Here is an 18585-nt window from a genome sequence, read left to right on the forward strand (position 1 = left end):
TTATTATTTTATGCTTAATTTTTTTTATAAAAAGGTCCGTGTGAAGTGGGTATCTCATTGTTGTTGTAGTTTGTATTTCTCTTATTGCTGATGAACTCAGACATTCTTCACCCGGTTGTTGGCCATCTAGATATTTTCTTTAGCAATTTCTCTAATCATGTTTTGTGCCTAATTTCTCTCGGGTTATTTCTACTTTTCTAATTAAAATGTTGTAATATTCTGAAAAAGAAGGCCTGGTCCCATGGCAAGCAGCTGAGGAATAACTGCTCATATTTAATGACATTTTGATTACCAAGCTGATAGAAATGACTATCGAGATCTCATGGAAAACATTCTTTAAAATCTCAAAATCACAGAATGTGTTAAAAGAGCTGAAAAAATATTGTCAGCACAACAACTCTATGTTCAGCAGAAGCAGAAAGGGTTTTTCAAAGATGAACAGAATGTGTTCAGGGAGGAGAAGGTGTCTGTTTCTAACACACCAACTGCAATGCCTATTGTGTCGTTGGCCCACTTCTAAAGGAATAGAGTCCTGCTCCTAGCATGAAAACGTGCGTAAGGACACATCACCCCGCCAGTGACACTCAGAATAAAGCGAAGAATGTTGCGAGTGAGGCCCCCCCATCAGGCAGGAATATGAAAACATCACTAGCTTTATTGCTTTTTGTCAGGTGTTAGTATCTTGTCATTAGTATTTTTAAAGTCTTTCTTACAGCATCATCTTGCTCTGTGCGGTTCTTTTATTGTTCTTATTTAAGGATTAACTGCATGAAATAATGAACTACCGTTCATAATATCTTTTTTCTTATACTTAAAATGGTCATTGGGGCAGTGAACCAGTTGTTAAATTACTTGATTCCCACCTCTGGTCACAACCTTTCTCTCACCTTCCTGCAGGTTATTCTGATTGTTGCCCCTGTGTGTGTACCTGCTCTTTTTGCTCTGGCTGCTCTTAGAGTTCTTCTTGCCACTGATGCGGTACATCTTGCTACAATGTCTGAGACGTTGCCTGTGAGTGTCGCGCCTGATTGTGATTCTCTCAAATTCCTGGATAGTTATCTTCTCACCCTTCAGGCAGTGAGGAACATTTTCTTTCAGGAGTCCTTGAACTATTCTTTCAGTGGATATTTTTGCTTGTTTCTCTTTTGGCATCCCTCAAAGACGTGGGTTGTTCCTCTAGATGGTGTCCCGCATTATTCCGAGTCTTTATTCAATCTCCTTTGAGCTTTTGGCTGCTTGTTCTCTTATATTGGAGCCTAACATTGTATCTTCAAGCTCTCTAACTTGGGTCTCCGTCCCTTCAGCTCCATTTCTCTGTTCTTTCACAGGGTTATCGGATTTTGTTATTGTAGTGCTTAACTTTTGTGTTTCTGTTTGGAGTATTTTCCGGTAAGGTTTGTAGTGAGATCTTTTTAAAGATCATTTTATTGGGGGCTCCTACAGCTCTTATCATAATCCATACATTAATTGATCAAGCATATTTGCACATATGTTGCCATCATTATTTTCTAATCATTAACTTTCTATTTGAGCCCTTGATATCAGCTCCCCTTTTTGCCCCTCTCTCCCCCTCTCCCAACCTTGTGACTTCTTGACAAATTATACATTATTATAATAATTATTATTATTTTCATATCTTATACCAACCGCTGTCTTCCTCCGCGGTTTCTGTTGTTCCTCCCCCTGGGGGTGGGGGAGGTGGTGGTTGTGGTCATGTGTTGATCATTGTAATTGGTTGCCCTTCCTCCCTCCCCACCTTCCCTCTATCCTCCTGATATCATACTCCCATTTCAGTTCCCGAGGGCTTTATCTGACCTGAGCTCTTATCTGTACCAATGTACATGCTCCAGTCTAGCCAGAATTGAAAGGCAGGACTGGGGTTATGAAAGTGGAGGGTGAGGAAGCCTCGAAGAACCAGAGGAATATTGTGTGTTTCAATGGAACTATACTGAGCCCAGGTTGACTCATCCCTTCTTTGTGCCTCTTCTGTGAGGGGATGTCCCATTGTCTACGTATGGGTTTTGGGTCTCTGCTCTGACCCCCCTCATTCTCAACAATATGGGTTTTTTTGTTAGCTTGTTTGTGGGCTTCTAATGCCTGTTACCTGATCCTGTTGACACCTCATGATCTCACAGGCTTGAGTCCTTCTTCCATGTGGACCTATTGTTTGTCTGTTAGATGGCCACTTTTTTAACTTTAACCCTTTGAGACCCCAGACACTATATTTTTTGATGTCCAGGCATTCACCACATTTACTTGTGCACCCATTTTGTCTTCAGTGATTGTGTCAGGAGGGTGAGCATCCCAGAATGCCACATTGTTAGAACAAAGAGTTCTTGCATTGAGGGAGGGTTGGAGCAGAGGCCCAAATTCCATCCACTACTTCAATGTATAGCCATATACATATTATGTACATTGGTCAATACCTCTATCTTTATTAATTTATTTACATGACTGTACACCTATATTTATTTATACCTCTGTCCATAGCTTTGCTTCCTAGGTCTTTCCTCAGTTTCCTTTACCTTCTTCCTGCCCCACCATCATGCTTGCCCTTATTCTGCCCATCAGTAATTCCTCTCAGCTAGATTGCTGTTGCTCCAACACCCCATGATCACTATGTCCTCCTTGTTGTTGATTTTAGTTCTCTAGTTGTTCTCCTGTCTATGGCATTGTTTATTCACCACCCCCTTCCCCCACCTCCTCCTCCCACCAAGTCCATCTGAACCATAGTTCCCATTCCCTTCTCCTTGGATTTTCATCACATGCTTATCTCTTAATTTTCTGGTCTACCCAACAGAAGTACCTGCCAGGTGATTCTACCTGGACATCACCTTGAATCCGCCCCCCACCCCTCTATAGTGAAGTTTTAGCTTATCTATTCTTTCCTATTTTTCTCTCAGGCTCTTCATTTGGTGTACAAGTGTAATTTTTTGTCTGGTAATTTTATAGCCTGTTCAATTTCAGGCACTTCTTTTAGAGCTGAGTGTTGTTCACGTATTGTTTCTATTTCACCTTATGTGTGTGTGTGTACTGATAGTTCCTGTTGTTTCCCTTACATCTTGGTCAAGCTGTTAGGGGTTGTAGGGAGATGGGGTTGTGTAGTGATGCCGTGGTAACAGTTTAGATAAAGGATTGGGGCAGCATGTTACAATAAGTGCTAGGAAAGATCAAAGAGAGGAAAGGATTAAAGGAAGGAGAATGAAAAGACAAGGAAATTAAAAGGGGAGATGGGTGCTAATGGGGGAATAGTCTTCATCAGTGGACTATAAGAAAGTAAATTAGACAAAAAAGTTTCCTTATTTTGCAAGGATGAAGGAAAGGTTAATAATGATTGAGGATAAAGGGAAACTTATAAGAGTAATATCAACTTTTGCCTTTAAGAAGAAAGAAGGAAAGAGAAGGATTGAAGAGAAGAAAAAATTAATTAAAATATTAAAAACCATAAAATATTAGAGAAAATAATATTAGAGTAAAAAGGTAAAGAGCTTATTTATGTATGCTTGTGTGGGCTCTAAACTTTGCCCAGAACTTTTGTCTCTGATGTGGGCAAGAGAGAGTTGTGTTTCCTTAAGAATGGTTTGGGTGGATTCTGGACCTGTGCTTTGAGCTCAATGGATGAGGACCTGTTGCTCAGTTATACTCAGTATCTGTGGGTGGGTGATTCCTCCTGGTTGAGGACTTGGGGTGGATGGGAAATGTTTATGTTATTTGGTGTCCCAGAGATGAGGCGGTTGAGTGGAATGCAGGGTATGGAGTAGTTTCTCTAGCTGGTCTTGGGCTCAGTGGATGTGAATGAGATCAAGTTCACACTTTCCAAGAGGGAGGAGTTTCAAGGAAGGACTGGTCAGGTAACAAGGCTGTGCAGCTGGTCTTGGTGATTATATGCTGGCAGACTGTAGCCTCAACCGCTTGAGATTGTGTAGCGTGATCTAAATAAGACGTAACCGGAAGATGGAAGCATTTCTAATTTATGGATTAAAGATGTGGTGAGGGATCACACCAACTATTTTTAAATTTTCTTTTTCTGTAGATCAACAGCTGAGGCAAGTATTGATTAAGAATAATGCATGACTTTGTTTTAAAGAAGGGGAGGGCCTGTTAGAGAGGCAAGAAGACACACTACCAACAACAACAAAAGAGCTGGGGTCTAAACTTTGTCTTGGGAGCAACCAGGGCTGTGTGGGACAGAGATCTTTTGAACAGTTGAGGATAGTGTCTACAGTAGTTGTTCAAGTGGAGGAAGTCTGAGAGCAGTGTGGGTGGTGGTGGTGGAGGGAACAGGCTGAGAAAAATTGAGCTTGCCTATTGTTTGTGTCTGCACCAAGTACTATCCCAGGGACCAGGAAGTCGTCGACTGTGTGTGTGTCAGGAGTGGTGGTGAATTGGATCTCCCCTGGTTTGTGTGGAAAGTTTCGCTTGTTTACCGTTACGCTTGCCTCTAGCTGTTTCCCAGAGCTATCTTCCTGCAGCCTGGTAGGCTATGGAGCTAGTTAGTTTATTGTGCCAACCTGGGCGATAAACACATGTGGGGTTAATTTAAGGGCAGAGGGATAAATGGCTAGGTGAGCCTTGCCTTTCTAGTTCTTGGGTCTCTTGCTTTGTAATGGTCAGACCAGGGTGCAGCTGTCTTAGCCAGTTCCCTGCTTCAGGCTTGTAAGGCTCACTTCCAGCAAGACATCCCTGAAGAGAAGCCTCCTGGTCCTACCCCGATGCAGTCCTGGGTGCTGGAGCAGCCGTGTGGAGACCCCTGCCAACGCTGAGATGCTTACACATTCACTGAGTCGGCTTTCCTCCTGAAGTCGGTGTCATAGTATGTGAGTGTGTGTTTTGTGAGATGGAGGACTTTGTGGATTGGTGTCAGACGTATGGGTTAATGTTGGGTTTGGGCAGCACTGGGTTGGGATGTTTTCTTGATGTGCACTCACCCTTAATAGAAAACTTTCTCTTATACATGAGTTTCTGTGAATTTGTTTCTCTAAAGGACCCAGACTCAACAACTGTGAACCCCAGATACTGGGGAAAATTGAGCTTCCCTGGTTTGTGCGAAAAGACAAGATTGTTGTCTGCCCCAAGCTGCTGGCACAGCATTGCGTCCCCTCAGCTCGGCTGGTCAGCTGTGGTCGTTGCAGGCCGGGGCGGAAAATTGGCTGTGTCATTCGGGAGGATAGATCCCCTGGCTTGTGCCAATAGCCGTGCCAACGGGGGGGGGGGTCTGTTGGCAGACAGTGCTGCGCTTTCACTTTAAGAAACGTGTGTCTGCTACCCTGATGTTGAGAATCACATTGTCAGGAAGAGCAGGATATCCCTCGGCATGGCCGCCTTCTCCGGTGGTTTTTGCGGAGACCTTCCCGTGATTGTTATCTGGTGGCCTTCTTGTCATCCTCTTGCTCTTTTTTAAAGTTGTATCGATTTTGTTGCTGTTGTTGAGCATATACACAGGAAAACATACGCCAGTTCAGTGGTTTAGCGACAGTGATTACATTCAAGTCACAACAATTCTCACCCTCTTTTTCAGACTTGTTGCTCTTCCTTTAATATGCATTTATTGTCTGTAAGGAGGCTGGCAGTACATTGGGCTGCTAACCCGAAGATAGGCAATTTGTGCTCACCAGTTGCTCCCCTGGAGAATGTGAAGCCGTCTACCTCTGGAAAGATGGACAGCCTGGGACACCCTCTGTTGCATTCCGCTCTGTCCTATGGTGTCCCCAATGCACTAGGTGTATCTTTCAAGTTGCTTTCTTCAGTTTGACTCCACACACAAGGAAGGTTCACAGAAAAATTCCATTATCTCCTATTTTTTTCCATAAACCATTCTCAAGGCAACCATGTTTAACTTTGTAAGCCTATTTGATTTTGAGACGACTCCTGGGGATATTTTGTTTTAAGGTCGAAAGGTTTATCTCCGGGAAATAATTTCAAGAGTTCATCCAAACTTCATGACTCCAGGAAGTCTGGGGTCCATGGGAATTTGAAATTCTGTTCTGTAAGTTCCCCATCTGGTAGATTTATTTATTGCCCCTTTGATCAAAATGTCCAGTAATGGCAGCTGAACACCATCCTGTTCTGCTGGTCTCACAACAAAGATGTTAGTTGTTCGTAAAGTGTCAACAAGTGCCACGCCCACTGTTTATTTCTTTCCAGCCGTCTTGTGTGGCCACCCAGCTGTACAGGCACGGATTGTTTGGTCTCAAATGGCTGCTTGCAAGTATTTACGACTCTAGATATTATACAATCAACCAGAAGATAGAACAGAAGCACTAAAGATGTTATTATGCAAATTCATGGGATATCCCTTGAAACCATGACCCCAAACCTCCAAACCAAGAAAATAAACCCTATTGTTAGATTTCTAGGGTGGGAAATACCCCGGTTCTTGGCTTCACACAAGAATTTACGCCACAGCCTTATTTGTGATCCAAGTGAGTTTTTATAAAGGACAGAAGTTTCAGGTTTGACAGTCTCAAAAGAGTACATGATGTATTAGGGAGCATGCCAAACGACGCGCAAACTGCACTAGGGCTCACCACTAGACCACGGGCAACCAGGGAGACTGGCACGGCCAAGCGGGCACAGGCAGGAACCGAAAGGGCGAAGATGAAGGGGAAAGGGGGCCTCTGGCTGGGAGGCATGGTTGAAGGCACTGGTTGACCCCATTGGCTGAATTCGGCCCACCTGGGTCTAGTTTGGGCTTCCCAGGTGTATTGCCCACCTGGCTGGGGAGTGAGGAGGGCTGAATTTGGAGCATGCCCAGTTAGTCTTTAGGGCTGGCTACGGTCTCGCCTGATTCTCTTCCAGCCTCCTGAAGGGGCCTTCAGGCATATGGAGGAATAACCCCATCCCTGTCCCTGTTCTGCTACTGAACACTGACTTTTTCGGTTGTGCCTAAGCAACTTTAGCAGCTACTGTGTGTGTGTGTGTGTGCTTACTGTAAATATATCTATTTCACATAACTTTAGTCATTCAACTGTTAGCATATGTATAATGACAGCTTACCAACAGCAATGTCAATGATTGGCGGTACCAGACCAACCCCCTCTCCCCTGATAATCACTAATAAACTTTGTTCACTATACATTCTGCCTTTTGATATAAAGTGAGGTTGTAAATTATTAATCCTAGTCATTCTTTCCACTAGCCACACTTCACATGTGCATGTGTAATACATCATCAACTTCATTTAAGCTATCAGCAGCATTTGGCACGTCTCAACTGCTTCAGAACATCGTACTCGAGTTCTGCAAAGTTAGTTCAGTTGGCATCAACTGCAAAGAGGATATGATGATTACAATGCTCAGAAACTGATTGGTGGCTCTTTGTACCAAACTGGTTCTTTAATTTTATTTTAATAAATCCTTTTATTGGGGACTCTTACAGCTCTTACAACAATCTATCCATTGGTTGTATCAAGCACATTTGTACATTTGTTGCCATCATCATTTCCAAAACATTGTCTTTCTACTTGAGCCCTTGCTATCAGCTCCTCGTTTCCCCTCCCTCTCCCATCCACTAATGAAAGATGACTGTGCATATGGGAGGTAATACAACCTCTGTAGTCATTTACTATGTTGCTATGTTAAGTTATGATTACTAATAGAAAAAGAACATTCCAGGAAAAAAGAAGTACAAAATCTATGTCCCAGAGCCCGTTCGACGCCTGTCAGCATAGCTAACCAACTAGCTGCAGAGTTTACGAGGACTCCGGCCACCCCATGTGTGTGACAGTAGAAGCCTAGGGTTTCCGTGGATGAGTGTTTCTGAAGCCATATTTTTCTCCCAAGATGCCTCGGGGGGAATTAAAACACCCAAGCTTTTAGTTAGTAGCCAAGTATATTAACCATGTGTACCACGCAGGAATTCACACATTCAATAAATGTACACAGAACGATTACCAGACAATTGCAAGAATATTTGTCTGGTTCCGATGCAGAGTCGGTTTCTAAGGCTTCCATAGATGGCATGGGGTACCCCGGTATCACATACAAAGGATCGGCCATCTGACAGAGACTAAGGGTGCACATCCACCAGCGGGTGCACTCTCGCACTTGCAGGGGCATTACAGGGGATTTGCTTGTAGGAATGATTTGGCAAACTGCTCTGTGAAACTGTTATACTGTGAATAACAACTGCTCCATGTCTGTTTTCTAAATTTCAGCCTTTTCTTTGGTTTTCTTTAAGCGGGACACAGGGTTATCTGTTTCAGGGAAGCCAGGGCCTCCGTCATTCCGGAAAGTATCATTGTCAGGCGAGTCTTCGTCAAACGATAAATACTTGCGAATGTCAACCATTTCTCCTTCAAGAGCTCCACGCACTTCATTATGTAATTTGTCCTCATGAGCATATGGAGTGTACAACAGCGCATCTACATTTTACAGACCTCTTCTCCATCTCCATGTTCCTAATTTATCTCCTGGCAGCTGAGCTCTGTCCTGAGGGTAATTTCCATCTCCTCTCTTTTCCATTTTCCAACTTTCCACTTTGACTGATGGAAGTGTAGCACAGATTTCAAGGGTTTGGGTGAATGTTGGATCTTCAAACACTGTTAAATATGTTACTGGTCATTATAGATAAAGCTATGAGTGCATAATTCCCTGGGAAGCTTTCCACTCGCATTAAGAGTTAGTCTTAGAAACCCTTAGGGGCAGTTCTACCGTGTCCTATGTGGTTGCTATGCGTCAGAATTGACTCAATGCAGTCAGGTGTTTTTTTGGGATGATTTTATGTAAAGTTTTTACTTAACCTTATATGTATTTTGTTTTTCACTCATATTCATAAGCATTTTCCTAAGAGTTTTATGGGCTTAGCTCTTATATTGTTGTAAGAAGATGGCTACATTTTTGCATATTTTTAATATATGGGTTGAGCTAAAGGATGCAACCTTTTTCTTTCGTTTGTGGATATCCAGTTGCCTCAGCACCAGTTATTGAAGAGGCTTCTTTCTTCATTAAAGGGACTTGATATTCAATATGAATCGGGTATAGTTGTGTGGATTTACTTATGGATTCCAAATGCTATTCCATTTCCCTGCACCTGAGCCTTCTATCAGTCTCACACTATTTGGATTACTACAGCTTTCCAGAAAGCTTTGATAGCAGTGAGTGTTAAGTCCTCATTTTCTTTTTCCAGCAGGTTTTGCTTATTTGGAACCCTTTAAATTTAATGAGGTTAAAAATCAGTATTTCCATTTCTGCAATAAATGCTGTTGGAATTTTGATAGGGGTTCCATTGAATCTGTTTATCATTCTCAGTAATATTGACATATTTACATGAAGTCTTCTGATCCATGAACATGTTTAGCTATTTATTTAGCTCTTTAATTTCTGCAGCAATGCTTCATAATTTTCAGGCACACATATTTCAGCTTCTTGGTTAAATTAATTCCTAGACACGTTACTTTAGGTACATGGAATTGTTTTCTTGTTTTATTTTCAGGTTCTTGAATGCTAGTATAGAAATCGGCTCTATTTTTTATACTCAATTTTTATAAAGACATTTGCCTTATTTTTTATTCAATTCCAGATATTTTGCAATATTTGTTACTTGAATGTATTGTTGTGTAAAAAGGTAACTGAAAATATGTTATGTTGAAAGGAAATAGGCTGAACTCAAGTCAGAAAAATGTAGAACCGAGAAAAGAAAATCTGTTCTGTTTGGTCCTCACCCTCAGCACTTCAGCGTTGTTCTAGTCTTAGCTGCCACTCACCCAGCACCGTTTACTGGCCGAGAAAGGCAGCATAAATTCTGGGCTGCTTCTCTCTGTGCATGATCGAGAGAATAACATGGTTCTGCACTGTCACCCCATGTGGAGAATGAGTCAGTCACCTGAACAAGGACTCTGGGGGGAAACTGGGCAAGGTGGCTCTCTCCTCTCAGAGCTAGCGGTTTCCTTTCCTCAAACGGTCTCTTCTGCCTGGGGAACGGATGCCTGCTAGGGGTCATGTGTGGTTTCTGAAGCTGCACCTAGGAAATTGATACAATTTTCCAAAAGAATAAGGGTTCCTCACAGTCCCTGTCACACAGCAGGAGAAATTAACAAGCATTTCTCAGATTTAATGTGAATCAGTGCTTATCGTTTGAAAACATATTATTTGTTGATATTTGCACCATAAAGACAGGAAAATTTTGGTGACAAATCTAAGTCATTAAAATCACAGGTAATAATTTGGCGAGATAACAAATGTCAAGGACTGAGATTCACTTGCTGGGTTGTGAAATAAAGTCAAATTCCATGAAAATCTGCTACTCCAGTATTACAGAACAGAGCTCTTTGCAAATTCAGTGTAAGATCTTGAAATGAGGATGGCCATCAATATTCACCCTTTTTTTTTTAAAGGATCAGTAGGACAAAGCTCTTGGGCATGTTGCAGAAAAGGGAGAGGGGGTTCACCTGTGAGGGCCAATGTGCTCAAATTGATGTGTCCTGGGAGACATTGTTGGTCAGGGGTAGAATTCTGATTGATGTGAGAGGAAAGAAACGCTGGTGGTGCAGGGCGCTGTGTTGGGCTGCTCATGCAAGGTCAGCAGTTCAAACCCACCAGCTGTGCTGTTGGGAAAAGGTGTGGTGTCTGCTCTTGTGCAGTTAGTCTCAGAAACCCCAGTGGGAAAGTCCTGTGTTCTGGAGGAGCACTACGAGTCTGAAGTGACTCGGCAACAGTGGTGTTTTTGGTGGTCAATGCACAGCTCATCCACTATTGGAGATGCGTGTGTTGCTGTGCTGCAGAGGCTTTAATGAGACAATTGTATTGATTGCTTAGATTATTTCCTTTATTTCATCCTTTTGCAGGACATACATATCCATGAATGACAATCAGATTTTTAGGTAGAAATTTAGTTTTCTGATAAGATGGAGTGAACACTGAATGCTTCAGTTAGAGAGCTGTGACCTAAGTACTCCTGAGAGCGGTGTGTTGGTAAAGAACCTGCTTTCTGCCTTCTTTCTGTGTTACTGGTCATATACTACTTAACTGTTTGACCCCTTAGTGTTTTGTTTTTTCAGGTTTTTTTTAATCTATCATCAGAGACAATAATACCTTTTAGGATTGTTGTGAGAATAAGTTAATACACACAAATCACTTAGAATAGTACTAGGCCCTTATATAATGTTATTATGTATATAAATTGTACTTATATGAAAGGTCTAGCACCACTTTCTTAATGTTTTTAATAATTATTTTAGTATGCAAACATTAATTACTGTGTGCATGACCTTGATGCTTTATTCATATTATTCATTTTAGTCTTTCTTAAGAACTATGCAATAAATCTAGTGGGAGGTAGTTCTTGTGTTTTACAGGTCAGAAAATGAAGGACGGGTCACATGGGAGTACTGATCAGAATGTTCCCCAATATTCCCCAGTCACTAAGGGGCAGTGTTTACTCTTAATATCTACTTCACCGCCCATAGTTTTAATATTATCCATGAGGTTTTCCCATGTTAAGAAACAAGTTGTCACAAGTACTTGAACTATTAAAAATCTAACAAATGAAACTTTACTCACCTCAAGATTTAGAGAATATTTAGACCAATCCCAAACCAAACTGACTGTCACTGAGTCAATGCCTAGTCGTTGCGACAATAGATAACAGGGTAGAACTGCCCTTGTGAGTTTCCCAGACAGCAACTCTGTATGGGCATAGACCACACTATCTTTCTCCCACAGGGCCACTGGTTTGGAATTGCTGACCGTGCAGGTAGGAGCTCAGAGCATAAGCACTGTGCCACCAGGGCACCTAATATTTAGACACTAGGGCCTTAACAGGTTAAGACCAGAGCTTTAGTTATGACACTTAGATTCCTTCCACTAGCATAAGAAATTTCTGCAAAGATTCCAAGGTTTTACTGGGGCTCTTTCCATAAAATGTGGTATAGAAAACATAAAAATATTAAAATAACTGTACTCGAGTATAAGCAGTTTTTCAGCACATTAAAAAATCATTTTATTGGGGGGCTTGTACAGCTCTTATCACAATCCATACATCCATTCATTGTGCCAAGCACATTTGTATATTTGTTGCCATCAACATTCTCAAAACATTTTCGTTCTGCTTGAGCACTTGGTATCAGCTCATTTCTCCCCTCCCATCCTGGCCACCTCCCTCGCAAACCCTTGATAACTTATAAATTATTATTTCGTCATGTCTGATGTCTCCCTTCACCTACTTTTCTGTTGTCCATATCCCAGGGAGGGGGATATTATGTAGTTCATTGTGATCAGTTCTCCCATTCTCCCCCACCTTTCCCTTCCCCTCCTGGTATAACTATTCTCATAATTCATCCTGAGGGGTTTATCTGTCCTGGATTCCCTGTGTTTCCAGCTCTGACAAGTGTACATCCTCTGGTCTAGCCAGAATTGTAAGGTAGAATTGGGATCATGATAATGGGGAGAGGAAGGATTAAAGAAGTAGAGGAAAGTTGTATGTTTCACTGGCGATATACTGTACTCTGACTGGTTTGTCTTCTCCTGGAGATCCCTCTGTAAGGGGATGTCCAGTTGCCTACAGATGGACTTTGGGTCCCCACTCTGCACTCCCTCTCATTCACAATGATATGAATTTTTTGTTCTTTGATGCCTGATACCTGATTCAATTGACACCTCATGACCACATAGGCTGGTGTGTTTCCTCCATGTGGGATTAGTTGCTCCTCAGCTAGATGGCCGCTTGTTTATCTTCAAGCCTTTAAGGCACCAGATGCTGTATCTTTGGATAGTTGGGCACCATCAGCTTTCTTCACATTTGCTTATGCACCCTCTTTGTCTTCAGTGATCATGTCCGGAAGGTGCCAGTTTAATAGAACAAAGTGTTCTTGCATTGAGGGAATACTTGAGTGGCGGCCCAATGTCCATCTACTACCTTAATACTAAACCCATACATATGTGCACACAGATCTATTTCCCCATAGTCATATATAAATACATTTACATATGTATATGCCTAGCTTTAGACATCAATAAATGCCCTTTGCCTCCTCATTCTTTCCTCTCTTTCCTCTTGTCCCACTATCATGCTCAGACTTCATTTGGGTCTCAGTAATTCTTCTCAGTTACACTGACCTTGATTAAGCCCTACCAGGCCTCCTACACTGATTTTAGATCGCTTGTTGTTCCCTTGTCCCTGGGGTTAACACCCACTTCCTTTCTCCTGCCTCCCCCTCTTCCATGCCCCTCCGGAACCGTCAGTCCAGTTGTTTTCTCCTCCAGATTGTTTATCCTATCTGTCTTATCTAGATAGACCTGCAGAAATAATATGCACAAAAAACAAGACAGAAAAACGACAACAAAAAACCATTGACATAAAAAAGGAAAAGTAGTTCAAGGTCTGTTTGACCTTTAGGGGTGTTTTCCAGTGGAAGATGATAAGGTGCCATGCCCTGGCCCCAAATCTATTTTTGGTATTCCCTCGGACTTCCCTGCTGTGCTCCCCTTGCTGTTTTGTTGCACACCCTTAGTGTTTTGTCTCGGTGTGGTGGGGTCAGATCGGGTACAATTCCCACAGTCTCCAGCGTTGTCCCCTGTAGGGCTATGGGGTCAGTGAGGGATGTCGTGTCTCATAGTGGGACCGGCCCTATGGTCCTCTCTGTGCATTGGTTGCTCTGAGCAGGGAAATCATCCTCAAGATTTGGTGGACCAGGATGTGCTCCACTCTCTCTTCCTCCCCCTTTATTTGCTCCTGTGTTCTCTCATCAGACATGCCTCTCCCCCTGAGCTGTAGCTTCAGTTTTGACCTCTGAAGTAAATTCTTCTGGGGGATGGAGGCTGTCCATATAATTGGGATTGGGGCTGGCCCTCAGACCTCTCTATTGGTTCCCTGTTTCATGCTGGTATGTTACATTCACATCTTGGAGCACTGGGTTGAAGTCTGGTCCTTCTTTCCCTGCAGAGACATAAACAAGACCCTTCCCTTGGGTGGGTTAGTGCCCTGTTCCCCCGCTACCCATTTCTTTTTCCCCCCCTCCTTTTTAGTTGGCTACCATATGTATCCCTGGATTTGGTCTGGCCCCTGCCATACTACCTGGACCTCACCCCAGGAATGTGTGTATACAGTAGCTTTTTCTCTGTCCCTTTTGCCTTTTTATCATTTAAAACCTTATTAATAAGTGCTTGCAGTTTGTTGACTTTAAAAAAAAACAAGCTGTAAACTTTTATTACAAATTAAAAATGAGGTCCTTAAAAATCTCAACTTGACCAGATATGAAACAATTAAAAAAACCTTCAAAGGTGTATTGAGAAAAACCAGGCTTTTAATAAAATACTATGTTATTACCAAAAAGTAATGGTATTGTTTAGTTAAACACAATAAAAACCCCATGCTGTATGGATAATAGATAGTTCTAGTTCCTTAGTCATTGGGCAAAAAGCAAGCACTTAAGGTGTTCAGCTCCAATGTTATATTCATTTCTTATCGCTGGAATGTCATATTCATTTCTTGTTGGATGACTAAACTGGATGATGGTACAGATGGGTAACTGGCATGTACTCAGTCTGCCCTGGTCAGCCTCTGGAGCAGACGAATTCTCAGCTGGTAGATCAGCTGATTTTGTATCTGCCATCTTGTGGTAGGGTTATCTGGGTGTCTACGTCGGAAATTGAAGTCGGTAATTGATGTTGAGGTGGCTGCTGACCTTGGGTTTCACCTTGAATTTCCTTATCCTCTTCATTGCCATCTTCTCTAGGCTGTTGTTGGCGAGGTGGGCCCCTGCGAATCTTGCTCTATAACCTCGATACATATTCTGTCTCACTGGTCGACCTTGTTCTGTACCCTGGTTCTCAGCACCCTCCATTGCTTCTCCTTGCATAGGAGGGCTGGATTATTGCGGTCGGTGTCCATAGGGTGTCCGCATGGAGTAAGGTGCTGAGCCTGGCCTTCGGGAGTGCTCTTGGATCCCTCCTTCTTTTCCGCACTCTCACTATTCTGGGAATTCTGCTGGTAATTGCGTGGAGGACCCCAACGACGCAGGCCACGCCTCTCATGGTTACGGTCTGCTGCAGTTACTCCTTCCACTGAGCGCCATGGCACCTGTAGCATCTGCGGCCTGTGCGCCCTTTCAACACCATCAAACCCACCTTCTCGCCATCTCCTGCACTGTGACGAGACTTCCTGGGATTCTTCTTCTTTATGGCCGTGTGGTGTACCTTGGGGTCATTCCTGTTGATGAAACTATAGCTGTATCTTACATTGAACCATTTCACTGTTCCCCAAACCTTCCTTGCAATGACCTTGTCCCCTCCTGCAGGCCTCGCTGCTCAGAGTGGCCGTGATGGTGACTGGGGCCTTGTGTGATGGAAACTAGGGGGCAGGGCTGCTCAGGGCTCTCTGGGGTCTGTCTGCTCACCGCACCCCCTACTGATTGAACTCATTTTTTTTTTTTTTAATTTTAAGCTTCCCTCAGCGGACTCATGATGTACTTGTCCTTTTGTGTTTGGCTTACTTTGCTTAGCATGATTTTCGCCAGTTCTTCCCATGCGGCAATGTGCTTCATGCGTTCATCACTGCTTTTTAGCGATGGGTAGTACTCCATTGTATGAATGTACCACAGCTTTTTAATCCAATCGTCAGTTGATGGAAATTTAGGTTGTTTCCAACGCCTTGTGATTGTGAACTGTGCCTTAATGAACACTGGAGCACAGATGTCTGGCCCTGGTTTGTTTCTTGCCTCTTCTGGGTACATGCCCAGTAAGGGAGGAAGGGGGTGCTGGGTGGTGCAGTAGCTCGATTTCCATCTGTTTTAGGTATCACCAGATCGATTTCCATAGTGGCTGTACCTACCTACTGGTCCACCAGCAGTGGATGAGAGTTCCTGTCTCTCCAACACTTGTTGCTTTCTGATTTTTTGAATTGGGTTATCTTTGAGGGTGTTAGGTGGTATCTCATTACTGTTTTAATTTGCATTTCTCATATGGCTAATGATTGGGAACATTTTCTCATATGCTTATTGGCCATTTGGATTTCTGACTGTGAAACTTCTGTTCAGATCCGTTGTCCACCTCCTCAGTGGGCAATTACATTTTTTTTTCTTTTTGGAAGCTAGCAGAATATTGTAGATTTTAGTAATAAGACCTTTGTCTGATGTGTCATTGCTAAAGATGTTTCCTCCCCGTCGGTGGACTCTCTTATTACTCTCTTGGTGAATTCTTTCAATGTACACAGGTGTTTTATCTTCAGTATATCCCACTTGTCAATTTGTGCCTCCTTTGTGTGTCCTTCCCTATTTCTGATAGCCTATGTATTCCCTGTGCCTACATTCTCAAGTTGGTCCCAATTCCCTCAGTGATGGCCCTAATAGTTTGGGGTTTTACCCCGAGGTCCGTGATCCACCTTGAGTCTATTCCTGTGCATGGACTGAGATAAGGGTCTTGCTTTACTTTTCTGTAGGTAGATATCCACTTTTTCCAGCACCACTTGTTGAAGAGAGCATCTGGTTCCCATTGGATATATTTTTGGACCCTTATCAAAGATCAGTTGTCTGCATGCTGATGATTTTATGGGTTTTCAGGTTTTTTTCCACTGGTCTGTCATTTACCAATATCTGATTCTGACCACTGTGGCTGTATATGTTTAGCACATTTTAATGCAGTTTTCGTGGTAAAATTAGGTGCCTCAGTGGATATTCAGGTCGGCTTCCACTTGAGTATACACAGTATATGTGGTTGTTTTGTTTGTCTTGGTTAAAAAGCAGAGTGTTGTATAAAATCTGACTCCCCTTTGAATTAGTTTCTGGGCTACAGGGAAAAGTATCACAAATGGTGACTTAACATAACAGAAATGTGTACTGCCTCTTATTTCTAGAAGCCTGGAGTCTTGAAATCGAAATGGGCAGAGCCATGCTTGCTTTGACGGCTCTGAGAACCTTATCTCACGTCTAGCAGTTTCTAGCAGTTGGCACTCCTGGGTTTGTGGTAGCGTCACTCCAATCTCCATCTGTCTTCATATGACCATCTTCAGCCTGTTGGTATCTGTGACCAATGGTCACCAGGCAGTGGATTAGGGCCTCCCCTAATAGGATATGGTCTCTTCACAATTGATGGCCTCTTTGAAGGCTTTGCAGCTAAATAAAGTCACATTCGCAGACTCTACATCGCTGCTTTACCCACTGCCCTAACGTAACGATAAGTGGGCGGCTTTAAATATAGGAACGCAGTGTCTCAATTTGAAAGGATAGAAGCCCAAATGAGGGCGTTGGTTCTAGGACAGGTCCTTCCTAGGAGTTTCTTGGCATCAACATCTGTCTACCCCCAGTGTACATGCACTTATGTTTATTCTGCTTTGTAAAAAAGACAATACTCAGAAGGGACTAGGTTTAGAATCTACCACGTATCTTACTCAGGATGGCCTCATTAACATAACAGACCATCTATTTCCAATTAGGGCCATACTTAGAGGTACCTGGGTCTTTTAACATATTAACGTATTTGTGGGGTGAGGGCATAATTCAATTCATCACCTGAGTGGACATAAATGGGGGGGGGCACTCTTCAATCAAGCATACTTCCAAACTTCCCAAATGGTTGTCACCATGGTTTATAATGGTTTCTTTTTCCTCCCATTTTACTAGATCTCAGTCTGTGGTAGAAGCTGGGACCCTGAAACATGAGGAGAAGGGAGAGAGCGAGAATACCCAGCCACTCCTGGCGCTGGACTGAACCCAAGTCATCTAGATGTCTCCCCTTCGTCAGCCTTCAGGGGCTCCAGGCACCCAGGAAGAGCACCTGCATCCATCCAGCTTGACTCACACTGTCCACTCTGCCATCCGAAATGAATGTCATCAGACATCAGTCCAAGATGCCAAACCTGAGTAAAGACTTAAGAGATGCCCTTTTCCAGAGAGGGATTGGAGGATGAAACACGGCATTCAGGACAAGAGTCCTCTACTTCCTTTTTTCTGCTATTTATTAAGTGAACTGAAAAAAGATGACTAAATTTTGTTGCATATTCTACATTAGGGTACTCTCCTGACACACTGCACAAAGGACCCTCTCCAGAATTTGCTAATAAGATTAAGTGCATTTTCAAGTCTACACATCGGAATGAAATTGTGCAGGCACAATTGTCAAGTTTAATGTAGTGCAAAGCCCCAAGACCATGGCTTTGCTGATAATTTTATTACTGAATATTTTCTCTGACCTCCTCACTAGCATCCAATCATCCAGCCTGTATGTTCTCACAGCTTGGGCTATTTGTAGACTTTGATCCTGCAAAAAATGATTTTGACATCATCTCATTTGCTAGGCTATATCAACTTACTATAATAAGCTGACTTTAATAATAAGATAACCACAATCTGAAACAGGATTACTTCATCTTAACAGTGTGGTTTCACACAGGCAGCCCAAGAGCTCATTATTCCAGAATGTGTTTGCCGAGATGAGAATTTCATTGAAAACACATTTGTTCAGTGACAAATGAACAAATGATTCGACTTAAATTATATCACTTGGGGCACCGCTGTAGCACAGGAAAGAGCTACCAAACCATTTAACCCAGCCCTCTTGCAACTAGTTAAATATGTGGAGAAAAGGGTTGGTCGTTGCTGAGAGTGTAATACTCGATCACGGTGTACTTTGAAAGGAATCGATATGTACAAAAGTA

General features: G+C 42.7%; 1 protein-coding gene and 1 pseudogene across 1 annotated transcript in view; one reads left to right on the plus strand and one right to left on the minus strand.

Annotated features, from left to right (window-relative positions):
• Nucleotides 1-17658, plus strand: part of CLVS1 (clavesin 1) — a 96621-nt gene extending 78963 nt beyond the window's left edge. The window contains 1 exon segment of the mRNA XM_075549713.1: nt 17552-17658. Within this exon segment, the coding sequence (XP_075405828.1) occupies nt 17552-17639 (88 nt within the window). The 3' untranslated portion in view covers nt 17640-17658.
• On the minus strand, nt 14342-17398 carry LOC142448495 (Y-box-binding protein 1 pseudogene; annotated as a pseudogene).
• Nucleotides 17659-18585: the final 927 nt, after the last annotated feature.

Source organism: Tenrec ecaudatus, chromosome 5 (genome assembly GCF_050624435.1).
Source record: "Tenrec ecaudatus isolate mTenEca1 chromosome 5, mTenEca1.hap1, whole genome shotgun sequence".
NCBI classification, from domain to species: domain Eukaryota; kingdom Metazoa; phylum Chordata; class Mammalia; order Afrosoricida; family Tenrecidae; genus Tenrec; species Tenrec ecaudatus.